This window comes from Mustela nivalis, assembly GCF_964662115.1.
Source record: "Mustela nivalis genome assembly, contig: HAP1_SCAFFOLD_1953, whole genome shotgun sequence".
In the NCBI taxonomy this organism is placed as follows: Eukaryota; Metazoa; Chordata; class Mammalia; order Carnivora; family Mustelidae; genus Mustela; species Mustela nivalis.
In genome coordinates, this window is record NW_028134711.1 from 42138 (window position 1) to 54909 (window position 12772).

General features: G+C 36.1%; 1 protein-coding gene across 1 annotated transcript in view; it reads left to right on the top strand.

Annotated features, from left to right (window-relative positions):
- Nucleotides 1–12772, top strand: part of LOC309858165 (ankyrin repeat domain-containing protein 26-like) — a gene marked incomplete at both ends in the record, with an annotated part of 36886 nt that overhangs the window by 12935 nt on the left and 11179 nt on the right. Inside the window, 3 exons of the mRNA XM_082750855.1 lie at nucleotides 826–1074; nucleotides 1919–2133; nucleotides 3388–3553. Coding sequence (XP_082606981.1) covers nucleotides 826–1074; nucleotides 1919–2133; nucleotides 3388–3553 — 630 coding nt within the window. The remainder of the gene's footprint in view (nucleotides 1–825; nucleotides 1075–1918; nucleotides 2134–3387; nucleotides 3554–12772) is intronic.

Here is a 12772-nt window from a genome sequence, read left to right on the forward strand (position 1 = left end):
CCTCAGAATGCAATTCAAATTAGCATAAGACATTTGTAATTCAGAAAAAAGGCTTATGGCAATAGAATCAGCATTTATAGATTCATTAATTAGAGTCTTATTTTCAATGTCTTATTTTGGTAAGCATTTATTGGCTCAGACCTACATAAGTCAATATGGTATTCCTAAAACTTCTTTAAAAATTATGGAGTACATGGGCACCTGGGTGGCTCAGTTAAGTGCCTTTGGCTTGGGTCGTGATCCTGGGATGCTGGGATTGAGCCACATGCTTGGCTTCCTGATCAGTGGGGAGTCTGTTTCTCCCTCTCCCTGCTCTTGTGCTCTTGCTGTCTTGCTCTCTCTCCCTCTCAAATACAGATATAAAATTTTTAAAAATATTATGGGGCATTAAGATGAGGGAAGGGTTAAGAGACTTTCTACTAAGACGTGACTTACAGTTATCTTATGGAGGAAAAATCTGAAACAATCAGAAAAATAAAAGTATAACAATTAAATAGAAATGTGTGGCAAAGAGGATGACAGCAGAGATCGATTTTAGCAACTCTTAGTGGTTTGAATTTTGTTCATTTTCTGAGTTATTTGAGGTTCTGCATTCCAAGACTGTACTACAATATAGATAATGTTTTGTTGAAAATGAACTTATTTTAAGATTTGAGCACCTGCCCGGAGCAGTCAGTAATGTATGTGACTCTTGATCTTGGGGGTGTGAGTTCAAGCCCCATATTTGGTGCAGATATTTAAAATCTTTGAAAAAATTTTGGGCTCTTAGTTTTGCATTAGACTCTTTTCACTTTACTTCCAAACTGTATTATTTTATTCATGCAGGTGGATGATCTTACAGCAAGAAACCAGGTTCTTTTTAAGGAATTATCATCTATGAAAGAAATACAAACAAAATGTGAAGAGCTAGAAAAGAATAAAAAGAAGTTGGAACAACAAGTAGTAAAGCTCAGAAGTTGTGTAGAAGTCAACATGTTAAAATATAGTGAAATGGAACAATATAAACGGGATTTTGAAGAAACTACAAGATTGAACGTAGCAGAAAAATTAAAAGAAGTTGATCTATTTTTAGAGGTTAATTTATTTGTCTATAAAATGTTTTAATTCATTTAACTGCAAATTACATTTTGGTTATATGCAGTGTAGAGTTTTCCTCTACTTCCTTTATAGCAATTTGGTAAATTTCTGGAAGCATTTGTTCCTTCCCTTTAAAATTTTTAGTTTTCATTATTATTCACACTAATTGATCTTTCAGAATGATTCACTGTAGAAAGTCATTTTATTTTTTAAGACCAGTTAGTATAAAACAAGGCGATTGAGAGGAAAAGAAAAAACTGTGCTTTAAAAATTTTGATCATGTGGTACATGGGTGGCTCAGTCAGTTGCTTGTTTGGGCTCCATTCTGGGCATTCCTACATAAAAGAAGAAATGGTACCATACTTGGATTATTCCTTTTTTTAAAATATTAATTATCTTATTTACTTATTTGGAAAGCAGGAGTGGGGGATGGACAGGTAGAGAGAAAATTCCAGGCATATTTCATGCTGAGTAGGACACAGGGCTTTATCCCAGGACCCTGAGAACACTAGCAGAAACCAAGCGTCAGGCACTCAGATGACTGAGTCAGCCAGGCACTCCAGGTACCTCTCTTATTCTTAAGTTGTATTGTTCACTTTTTAAAAATTTAAATGATTTTATTATTCTTTGAATTATCAGATTGCATGAGCTCTAATGTAAGAATGAACATTATTCACATTTAATTCAGGTTCACATTAGTGATAAATATTTTACATTTCAGCTTTTTTTTTTCACTTTAAAAATTTCTCTCTGAATCATTGACACAAAACTAAAAGAAAGAAATATACTGTAATTACCCAGGTTGTAACAATTTTAAAACTATGCTTTTGATTTGCTTTAGATGCAAGTAGCATTTCAAGAAAGCTTAGCACAGGTAAGAGAAAAAAATTATGCTTCAGGAAGACGTCAAATGGAACTCAGAATTAAAGAGCTGGAATTTGAATTATCCAAAATGAAAAATTCTCAAGATGCTACTCAAACAGAATTGGACTTATACAAGCACCTCTACCAAGAAGAAGTAACACATCGAATGTCATTGACAAATGAACTGAACAAGTAAGTTAAAACAATCATAGAAAGTAGAGTTAGCTTATTAATTTGCCTCTAAACCATACTTTTTATGGAGCCATGTTCATGAGATCAGTAGTAAGTGAAAGCCAACTAGATAGTATAATTTTGAAAAATGATGTTTGTAAATGAACTTATTGTCGAAATGCTTGTCCAAGTCAGTTTGAATTTCTCTCTCTCTCTCTCTCTCTCTCTTTTTTTTTTTTGGTTTTAAATGTTTTTATTTTTTTCCGTTGCATATTTTCAGTTAATCTGATCTCCTAGTCTTTAAACTAATTGTTGGAAGGTTTATAATTTAGACAGCATATTATTACAAAATTGTCAGAATTACCCTAAATAGAAATGAGTTTATTAATAAATATTTATCAATGTTAGTTTATTTTTGGAAGAGTACATCTTTAACCCAAAATGTCAAGATGGAAATGGTAGATTCCACCCCCAGTACCTTGGTATCTGTGTTATAACCTAATTGCCTCTGGAGCTGTTTCAGTTCTTTCTGATCACAACCCTGCCATCTACTTGTCCTCTAGCAATTGTTCATCTAAATTTTTCCTCAGTGCCAAATGCTCAATCTCTCTGAGGTAATGTGTGAAATGTACAAGAGTGGTGAAAGCCAATGCTTGAAAAATGTCTTTGAGGGATTTTTAAAATTTTTATTTTCCTTTAAATATTTTACATATTTATTTGACAGAGAGAGAGAGAGCAAGTGAGCACAAGCAGAGGGGAGCAACAGGCAGAGGGTGAGGGAGAAGCAGCTCCCTCAAGCAGGGAGCCCAGTGTGGGGCTCAATTCAAGGACTGTGGGGTCCTGACCTGAGTTGAAGGCAGATGGTTAACTGACCGAGCCACCCAGACCCCCAGGATTGTTTATTTTTGCAGCTCTAAACTGGTTTACTAAGTATAAGTATGTATCATGGCATCCCCAAGAATCTTTTAAGTACAACCATTCCAGAAGGCAGCAGGTATAACCTGTTAGTCCATGAACATCACTGATAGCCATTTCTCTCCCTCCTTAATTTGAATTACTTGTTAGTTAGGAACCCTAGAAATATATGTACTTCTTTAGAACAGTTTTAAACCTATAATTTTACATAGTGGGTCTTCTCTGTCACATTTACCATGTTAAAACACTATTTAATGGCACATTCTGTTTACTATTATGGAAACTTAAAAAATGCAAGTAATTTAGGACTGATTCGGGGAGAAATGAAATACTAAGCATTGTGTTTTGTTATCTGAACAGGACTAGTGCGGTCAATATGAGGCCAGCCCCATATCTGCCTTATGGCATAAATGTTAATAATAATAGCTCGCTATTCAATAGAGATTTTTCTCTAAGAGAAAACATGGTGATTGGTACCTCAAACTCAAGGCGTTCAAGTAATGACATCGATACTTACATCACCAAGGTTAGTTATATTATTTTTCCTTTTTTTCCTTGGGTTTCAGATTCCTGATATAATTTTTGTTTTTAATTTGGTAAAATTCTGAGTTGTTTAGCTAACTAATACACACTAAGTAAAAGTCATAATTATTTGTGCTAATAAAGAAATGAGACAGAAATTTTGATTTTTTTCTTAGATCCTGGAACTCTTACTTTCAAGAGATACCTATTATAACCTTTATCAATAAATATAACTAAACTGACATTTTATTTTTTTTCAAGATTTTATTTATTTTAGAGAGAGAGTGTACAAGAGGGGGAGAGAGTGTGAGATTCTCAAGCAGACTTCCTGCTGAGTGTGGAACCCTCCATGGGGCCCAGTCTTACAATTCTAAGATCATAACATGAGCCAAAAACAAGAGTCAGACACTTGACTAAGTTACCCAGGCACCCCAAAATGGACACATTTGAAATTTCTTAAAAACCTACATCTAAATTCGATTTTAGAAAGTAACTTTTATTGCTCACTAATGAAATTTATACTTAGATGCTTTGATTAATTTCCTGGTTGGCAATGGTTCATAACAATTGTAAAGTTTGCTATTACCCATTATTCCCACCCCTATGTATAAGTGAACAATAAGAATCCAAACACATAATCACATATGGATATTTATTATTTAAAAGAGCCTATGATAAGTCCTTTTTATGAATAAAATAAAATAAAATAAGAGATTAATTTTTCTTTTTCAGTTGTAATTGCTGTCATTTTCTCACCTGAGAGTACATCCTTAATTGTTGTGTTACTTGGAGCATTTTTTAAAACTTATAACACTTCTATTTCAATTTTTACAAAATGTCCTGCTGAGCAATTGGTAGAGCATTTTCTAAATCGCTAAATCAAATCAAACAGATACAGGATTCTTCTTCTCTCTCTCTCTCTTTTTTTTTAGAGAGATAGAGAGGGTGAGAGAGAGTACATGCAAGCTGGCAGTGGGGGGTGAGGTGCAGAGTGTAAGCAGGCTGCATACTCAGTGCAGAGCCTGATGCAGGGCTCAGTCTCAGCAATCCCGAGATCATGACCTGAACCAAAGTCAAGATCAGATCTTTAACTGACTGAGCCACCCAGGTGCCCCCAAATGGAATTTTAAAAATGAAGTTCACATATATCTACCTTGCCATCACTTGAATGACTGATGACTAAGATGGGAATAATAGGGAGTCTCTAAGTAGCAGCTGGTTTCCATTGTGTATCATTGTTATTAAAATATCCATTTCAATCAATGTACATAGGTTTATGGTTTTGAAAGTATATTCATGGTCTTACTAATGTAGACAAAAGTAGCATAGGCTCATGGTAAGTGAGGCCTCAATCTTGTTCTTTCATTTGGTTTACTTATTGTCTTGCTCTCATCCCTCCTAATTTGAGGACTTTCTTTAGTGATCACAATGAAGTTCATATATAACATCCCATGCATATAGAAGTCTTTAAGTTGATGGTTACTTAAGTTCAAACACATTTTAAAAACACTACATTTTTCCACCCCACCTTGTTTTATGTATTTGATGTCTTAGTTTACATCTTTTTATTTTGTGTATCTCTGAACTAATTACTGTAGATACAATTGTTGTTACTACTTTTGTCTTTTAACATTCATACCGACTTTATAAAACTGATCTATTACTTTTATTGTATGTTTGCTTTTAGTAATAAAACTCTTTCATAATTTTCTTATTTCTAGTTATGGCTTTGTCTTTCTTTATTCTTTCTTTCTTTTAATCTATTTTTGAGAGCAAGCAAGAGAGAACACAGATGGGAGGGGAGGGCCACAGAAAGAGGGAGAAGCAGACTCCCTGAGCATGGGGCCTGGTGTGGGGCTTGATCCTAGGAGGTCCCTTAACCTGTCCTCATTTTAAAAATTTTCTTGTCTTTTTGTTTTTTGGCTTGGATGGCTTCTGCTGCCCTGTCCCGTAGATCACTGATCTGTTCATCTGCAGCTTTTAATCTGCTGTTGATTCCCTCTGGTGTATTTTTTCTTTTCAGTTATTGTATTTTTCAGCTCTGATTGGTTCTTCATTATATTTTCTCTTTGTTGAGGTTCTCACTGAATCCATCCATTCTCCAAAGTTTGCTGAGCATTTTTATGACCATTTCTTTGAACTCTTTATCAGGGATATTAGTTATCTCTGTTTCATTAGTTATTTTTCTGAAGCATTGTATTGTTCTTTCATTTGGAACATATTCCTCTATCTCCTCATTTTGTCTTACTTTCTGATTATTTCTTAAATTGTTCTTTTCAGCTTTTTTCCCTCTTTAACGTATGTTGCTTTGAATAATGAATGTTAGGTATAAAGTCAAGGAAGAAGAAACCATTTCTAAGTATTGTCTGATCATTTTTCTTGTTGGAACTATGGTGGAGTAGGTGGCAGATGACATTGCTCTTCTTTTTCTGAGTTGAGAACACAGGAGTCAGGCAGCTGGAGACAAGCTTAGTGACTTGAATACATAGTAACAACTTGGAGGATCTGTCTTAGGTATGTAGCCACAGCGAACTTCCTAATACTTTATTTCAAATTAGGCACTTCCACACAGAGTTGTAAATGGAAGGAACAGATGTTTGATGCCCATCCCACAAAGATGAAAGCAGACCTCAATTCATGTTACTATGGCAGGCATAGTTTTACAAAGAAGAGATTTGGAAGCACATAGCATTGCTTAGTGCCTTCTCCCAAATTCACCCACTAGGTAAATCTCCTTTCCTGTCATGAAGAAGGTAAAGAAGTGTTCTCACATGGAAATGAAGGTTTACCTATAATTTCTGAGTGGATTTAATTTATAATTAAAGTTAATCGTGTCTTTTGTACATATGAACTAATGGAGAAGCTAGATGGCAAAGAGAAATCTGTTCAGTGTTTTAAATTTTGCTATAAATAACTCACAACATAGGTAACTCATTTGTTGATTGATTTTGATAAACCAAGTTTTATTTGAAGGAAATGAATAATTCTTTCAAGGAAGAATTTCCTCAGTTTCAGGTTCTTTCGTTCAATTAAAGATTTTCTTCTTCAAGTTCTGTGTCCCTTCAAGTTAAAAAAAATTGTGCTTATAGGGCACCTGGGTGTCTCAGTGGGTTAATCCTCTGCCTTCGACTCAGGTCATGATCCCAGGGTCCTGGGATTGAGTCCCACACTGGGCTCGCTGCTCAGCAGGGAGCCTGCTTCTTCCTCTCTCTCTGCCTGCCTCTCTGCCTACTTGTGATTTCTCTCTCTGTGTGTCAAATAAATAAAAATCTTTAAAAAAATTTATGCTTATAAATTGAATATATTGACTGTTACTAATAGGAGTTAAGGTAACTTCCTTCCTTTATTTCTGTTCATGACTGTAAAAAATTATGGTTAGAAAGCTGTTTTCTGCCTAATGCTTTAACTTTATTGAACCACATGACAAAGGTTTATGTATTCATTTTCTTTGAGTTCTAGTTAAAAATGCATGTATTTTTCCTGAATATCAGAAAGGAACTCTCATAAAACACTAGGCTCAGTAAGAACTAAAACACATGCCTGGCTTGCAATGAGGTGGTTTTTTGACCTCAGGCAAACTACAATCTTTCTGAAGCCTTTTTGTCTCTTATGTAAAATTAGGGACTTTGACTAAGTTAGTGACTTTTATACTGCTGGGGGAAAATTTTTTTTTAAAAGATTTTATTTATTTATTTGACAGAGAGAGATCACAAGTAGGCACAGAGGCAGGCAGAGAGAGAGGAAGGGAAGCACGCCCCCTGCCGAGCAGAGAGCCCAATGCAGAACTTAATCCCAGGACCCTGAGATCATGACCTGAGCTGAAGGCAGCAGCTTAAACCACTGAGCAACCCAGGTGCCCTGGGGAAAAATTTTTTTCCCAAAGAATAGAACTTAGCTTTTTAAAAAAAATTATTTATTTTCAGCATAACAGTATTCATTGTTTTTGCACCACACCCAATGCTCCACGAAATCTGTGCTCTCTCTAATACCCACCACCTGGTTCCCCCAACCTCCGACCCCCCGCCCCTTCAAAACCATCAGATTGATTTTCAGAGTCCATAGTCTGGGTATTTACCTTAAAGATAGAGATATAGTGAAAAGAAGGGCCATCTGCACCCCAATGTTTATAGCAGCAATGGCTACGGTCGCCAAACTGTGGAAAGAACCAAGATGCCCTTCAATGGATGAATGGATAAGGAAGACATGGTCCATATACACTATGGAGTATTATGCCTCCATCAGAAGGATGAATACCCAACTTTTGTAGCAACATGGACGGGACTGGAAGAGATTATGCTGAGTGAAATAAGTCAAGCAGAGAGAGTCAATTTTCATATGGTTTCACTTAGTTGTGGAGCATAACAAATAGCATGGAGGACAAGGGGAGATGGAGAGGAGAAGGGTGTTGAGGGAAATTGGAAGGGCAGGTGAACCATTTTGCATTAAACTGTATTATATAAAACAGAGACAAGTAGACCTGTTTAGCTAAAGGAGAAAGGAGACTACACCTATAGACTTCCTTGTCCCTCAATCCTGCTATGTCCCATTGGACCCTAAGATTTCTATGAGCCATAGTTTGAAAACTAACAGTTATGAGAAAACCCTTCTAGTTAATAATTCTTTGAATTAAAATTTGCTGATACATTGAACATTGTTTTTCTGTGTATAATTTTCTTACCCTCCTAATTTTTTGATAAATGGAAAAGTATAAATAAAATTGCAAATGCGTTCTCCTTATTAGTGGACTTCAAGCTATTTCTACATCTAAACACAGTTCTCTCCAGGAAATAAAGGTCACAGAAGTAAATATTTAGGAAATTATGGGGGAAAAGATAGTAACATTACATTGGTAATTCCTTGTCATGTCATATAAAAATATTTTATATTTTACATAGTATTGATTAATGGTATTATAAAATTGCTTCAATAAAAGTTTTTCCCATCAAGTGGTATTGAGTTATTAGTTTTAAAAGGCTGTCTAGTAATATTGTCAGATTATTAATTTATAAGGCCAGAATAGAATGGTATTGTCAAAAAATGTTATGATTCCTCAAAAAATTAAAAATAGAAATGCAGTACAATTCAGTAATTCCACTACTGGGTATTTACCCAAAGAAAATGAAAACACTAATTTGAAAAGTTATATGCACCCCTATGTCTTTTGAAACATTATTTACAATAACCAAAGTATGGAAGCAACCTCAGTGTCCATCAATAGATGAATAGATGAATAAAGAAGATGTGATATATATATATATATATATATATATATTCAGCTATAAAAAAGAATGGGATCTTGCCATTTGTGACAACATTGATAGACCTAGTATTATGCTAAGTGAAATAATGCAGAGAAAGGCCTATACCATATGATTTCGCTTCTGCATGGAATCTAAAAAACTAAACTACTAATAGCCTACTGGTGACTGGAAGCCTTACTTATAACATAAATAGTTCATTAACACAGGTTTTGTACTTTACATATATTATATACTATATTCTCACAATAAAGCTAGAGAAAAAATGTTAATGAGAAAAACATAAGAGAAAATACACTAAAATACAGTATCAAAAAAGTCCATGTGTAAGTAGACCTGCACCATTCAAACCCATATTGGTCAAGAGTCAGCTGTATATTATAAGTATTCCCATTTAGAATTTTCTTACTCATGAAAGGTATCCTCTCTCTGAATGCCCAAGATGTGGTCTAATGTAGGGTACCAAGTGGTGCGTGGGTGGCTTACCTGGTTAAGTGACTGCCTTCAGCTTAGCTCATGATTCCTTGGTCCTGGGATAGAGCCCCACTTCAGGCTGTCTGCTAAGTGGGGAGTCTGCTACTTTCTCCCCCTCTGCCTCTTCCCCAACTCATGCTCTCTATCTCTCATTTTGTCTCAAATAAATAAATAAATAAATAAATAAATAAATAAAATTGCTGGCATAAACATTGGTGTTCAGGTGCCCCTTTGGATCAATATATTTATATCTTTGAGATCAACCCATAGTAGTGCAATTGCTGTGTCGTTGGGTATCTCTATTTTCAGCTCTTTGAGGATCCACCATACTGTTTTCCAGAGTGGCTGTATCAGCTTATATTCCTACCAACAGTGTAAGCGGTTTCTGCTTTCTCTGCATGCTTGACAACATCTGTTGTTTCCTGACTTGTTCATTTTAGCCATTCTGACAGGTGTGAGATAATATCTCATTGTGCTTTTAATTTGTATTAATTTCCCTGATGCCAAGTGATGTTGAGCATTTTTTTCATGTCTGTTGCCCATTTGTGTGTCTTCTTTGGAGAAATGTCTGTTCATTTCTTCTACCAATTTCTTGACTGGATTGTTTGTTTTTCGGGTGTTGAGTTTGATAAGTTCTTTATGGATTTTGGATACTAGCCCCTTATCTAATATGTTCAATTGCAAATATCATTTTCCATTCTGTACGTCATCTTTTTATGTTGTCAGGTGCTTCCTTTGCTATGCAAAACCTTTTTATCTTGATGAAGTCTTTGTTTCCCTTGCCTTTGGAGATGTTTGTAGCAAGAAGTTGCTTTGGCCAGAGTCAGAGAGAATACAACCTGTGTTCTCTTTTAGGATTTTTTTTAAATTTTTTCAATTTATTTATTTTCAGAAAAACAGTATTCATTATTTTTTCCACCACACCCAGTGCTCCATGCAATCCGTACCCTCTATAATACCCAACACCTGTTACCCCAACCTCCCACATCCCCGCCACTTCAAACCCCTCAGATTGTTTTTCAGAGTCCATAGTCTCTCATGATTCACCTCCCCTTCCAATTTACCCCAACTCCTGTCTCACATGTAGGTCTTACATTCATTTTGAATCTTATTTTTGTGTGTGGTGTAAGAAGATGGTCCAGTTTCATTCTTCTACTTGTGGTTGTCCAGTTTTCCCAACACCATTTGTTGGAATGACTGTCTTTTGTTCCATTGGACATTCTTTCCTGCTTTGTCACAGATTAGTTGACCATAGAGTTGAGGGTCCATTTCTGGGCTCTCTATTCTGTTCCATTGACCTGTGTGTCTGTTTTTGTGCCTATACCATACTGTCTTGATGATGACAGCTTTGTCATAGAGCTTGAAGTCCGGAATTGTGATGCCACCAGCTTTGGTTTCCTTTTTTGACATTCCTTTGGCTATTTGACGTGTTTCCTGGTTCCATACAAATCTTAGGATTATTTGTACCAGTTCTGAAAAAAATGCTGATGGTATTCTGATAGGGATTGTGTTGAACGTATAGATTGCTCTGGGAAGCATAGACATTTTAACAGAATTTGTTCTTCCAATCCATGAGCATGGAAGGTTTTTCCATTTCTTTGTGTCTTCCTCGGTTTCTCTCGTGAGTGTTTGATAGTTTATCGAAGAGGCAAGTACCGATCCCTTGCCTCTTTGGTTGGGTTTATTCCTAGGTATCTTAATGGTTTTTGGTGCAATTGTAAATGGCTTTGACTGCTTAATTTCTCTTTCTTCTATCTCATTGTTGGTGTATAGAAATATAACTGATTTCTGTGCATTAATTTTATATCCTGCCACTTTGCTGAATTTCTGTAGGACTTCTAACAATTTTAGGGTGGAGTCTTTTGGGTTTTCTACATAGAGTATCACATCATCTGCAAAGAGTGAGAGTTTGACTTCTTGCTGATCCAGATGCCTTTATTTCTTTTTGTTGTATGATTGCTGAGGCTAGGGCCTCTAGTACTATGCTGAACAACAGTGGTGAGAGTAGCCATTTATGCCGTGTTCCTGACCTTAGGAGTGAAGCTCTCAGTTTTTCCCCATTGAAAAACAATACTCGCTGTGGGCTATTTGTAGATGGCTTTATGATGTTGAGGTATGTTCCCTCTATCCCTGCACCATGAAGAGTTTTAATCAAGAAGGGATGCTGTACTTTGTCACGTGGTTTTTCTGCCACTATTGAGAGTATCATATGGTTCTTGTTCTTTCTTTTATTAACATATTGTGTCACATTGATTGAGTTGTGGATGTTGAACCACCCTTGCAGACCAGGAACAAATCCCACTTATTCATGGTGAATAATCCTTTTAATGTACTGTTGGATCCTGTTGGCTAGTATCTTGGTGAGAATTTTTGCATCTGTGTTCATCAGCAGTATTGGTTTGTAATTCTCCTTTTTGGTGGGGTCTTTGTGTGGTTTTGGGATCAAGGTAATGCTGGCCTCATAGAGTTTAGAAGTTTTCTGTCCATTTTTATTTTTTGAGACAGCTTCAGAAGAATAGGTGTTCATTCCTCTTTAAATGTTTGGTCGAACTCTCCAGGGAAGCCATCTGTCCCTGGAGTTTTCTTTGTTGGGAGATTTTTGATGACTGCTTCAGTTTCCTTGCTGGTTATGGGTCTGTTCAGGTTTTTCTGTTACTCTTTCTTCCAGATTGCCTAATTTGTTGGCAAATAGTTGTTCATTATACGTTCTCAAAATTGTGTTTCCTTGGTGTTGGTTGTGATCTCTCTTCTTTCATTTGTGATTTTGTTAATTTGGGTACTTTCTCTTTTCTTTTTGAAAAGTCTGGGCAGGGGTTTATTGATCCTATTCTTTCAAAGAGCCAGCTCCTAGTGTTGCTGTGTTCTACTGTACTTTCCGTTTCTTTTTCATTGATTTCTGCTCTGGTTATTATTAATTCGCCTCTCCTGCGGGATTTAGGCTTTCTTTGCTGTTGTTTCTCCAGGTCCTTTAGGGGGAAGGTTAGGTTGTATATTTATGACCTTTCTTATTTCTTGAGAAGGCTTGTATTGCTCTATACTTCCCTCGTCAGGACTTCCTTGGCTGCATCCCAAAGATTTTGAATGGTTGTGTTTTCAAATTCCTTTGTTCCATGAATTCTTTTACTTGTTCTTTAACTTCCTGGTTGACCCATTCATTCTTTAGTCGGATGCACTTTAACCTCTGTGTATTTGAGTTCTTCCCAAATTTCCTCTTGTGATTGAGTCAAGCTTGAAGCGACTGTGTTCTGGAAATATGCAGGGAATGATCCCAAACTTTTGGTACTGGTTGAGACCTGATTTGTGACCCAATATGTGATCTCTACTAAAGAAAGTTCCCTGTGCACTGGAGAATATGTATTCTGTGGCTTTGGGATAGAGTGCTCTGAATTTATCTGTGAAGTCCATCTGGTCCAATGTGTCATTCGAACCCCTTGTGTCCTTGTTTATCTTCTGCTTAGATGACCTGTCCATTGCAGTGAGTGAGGTGTAGA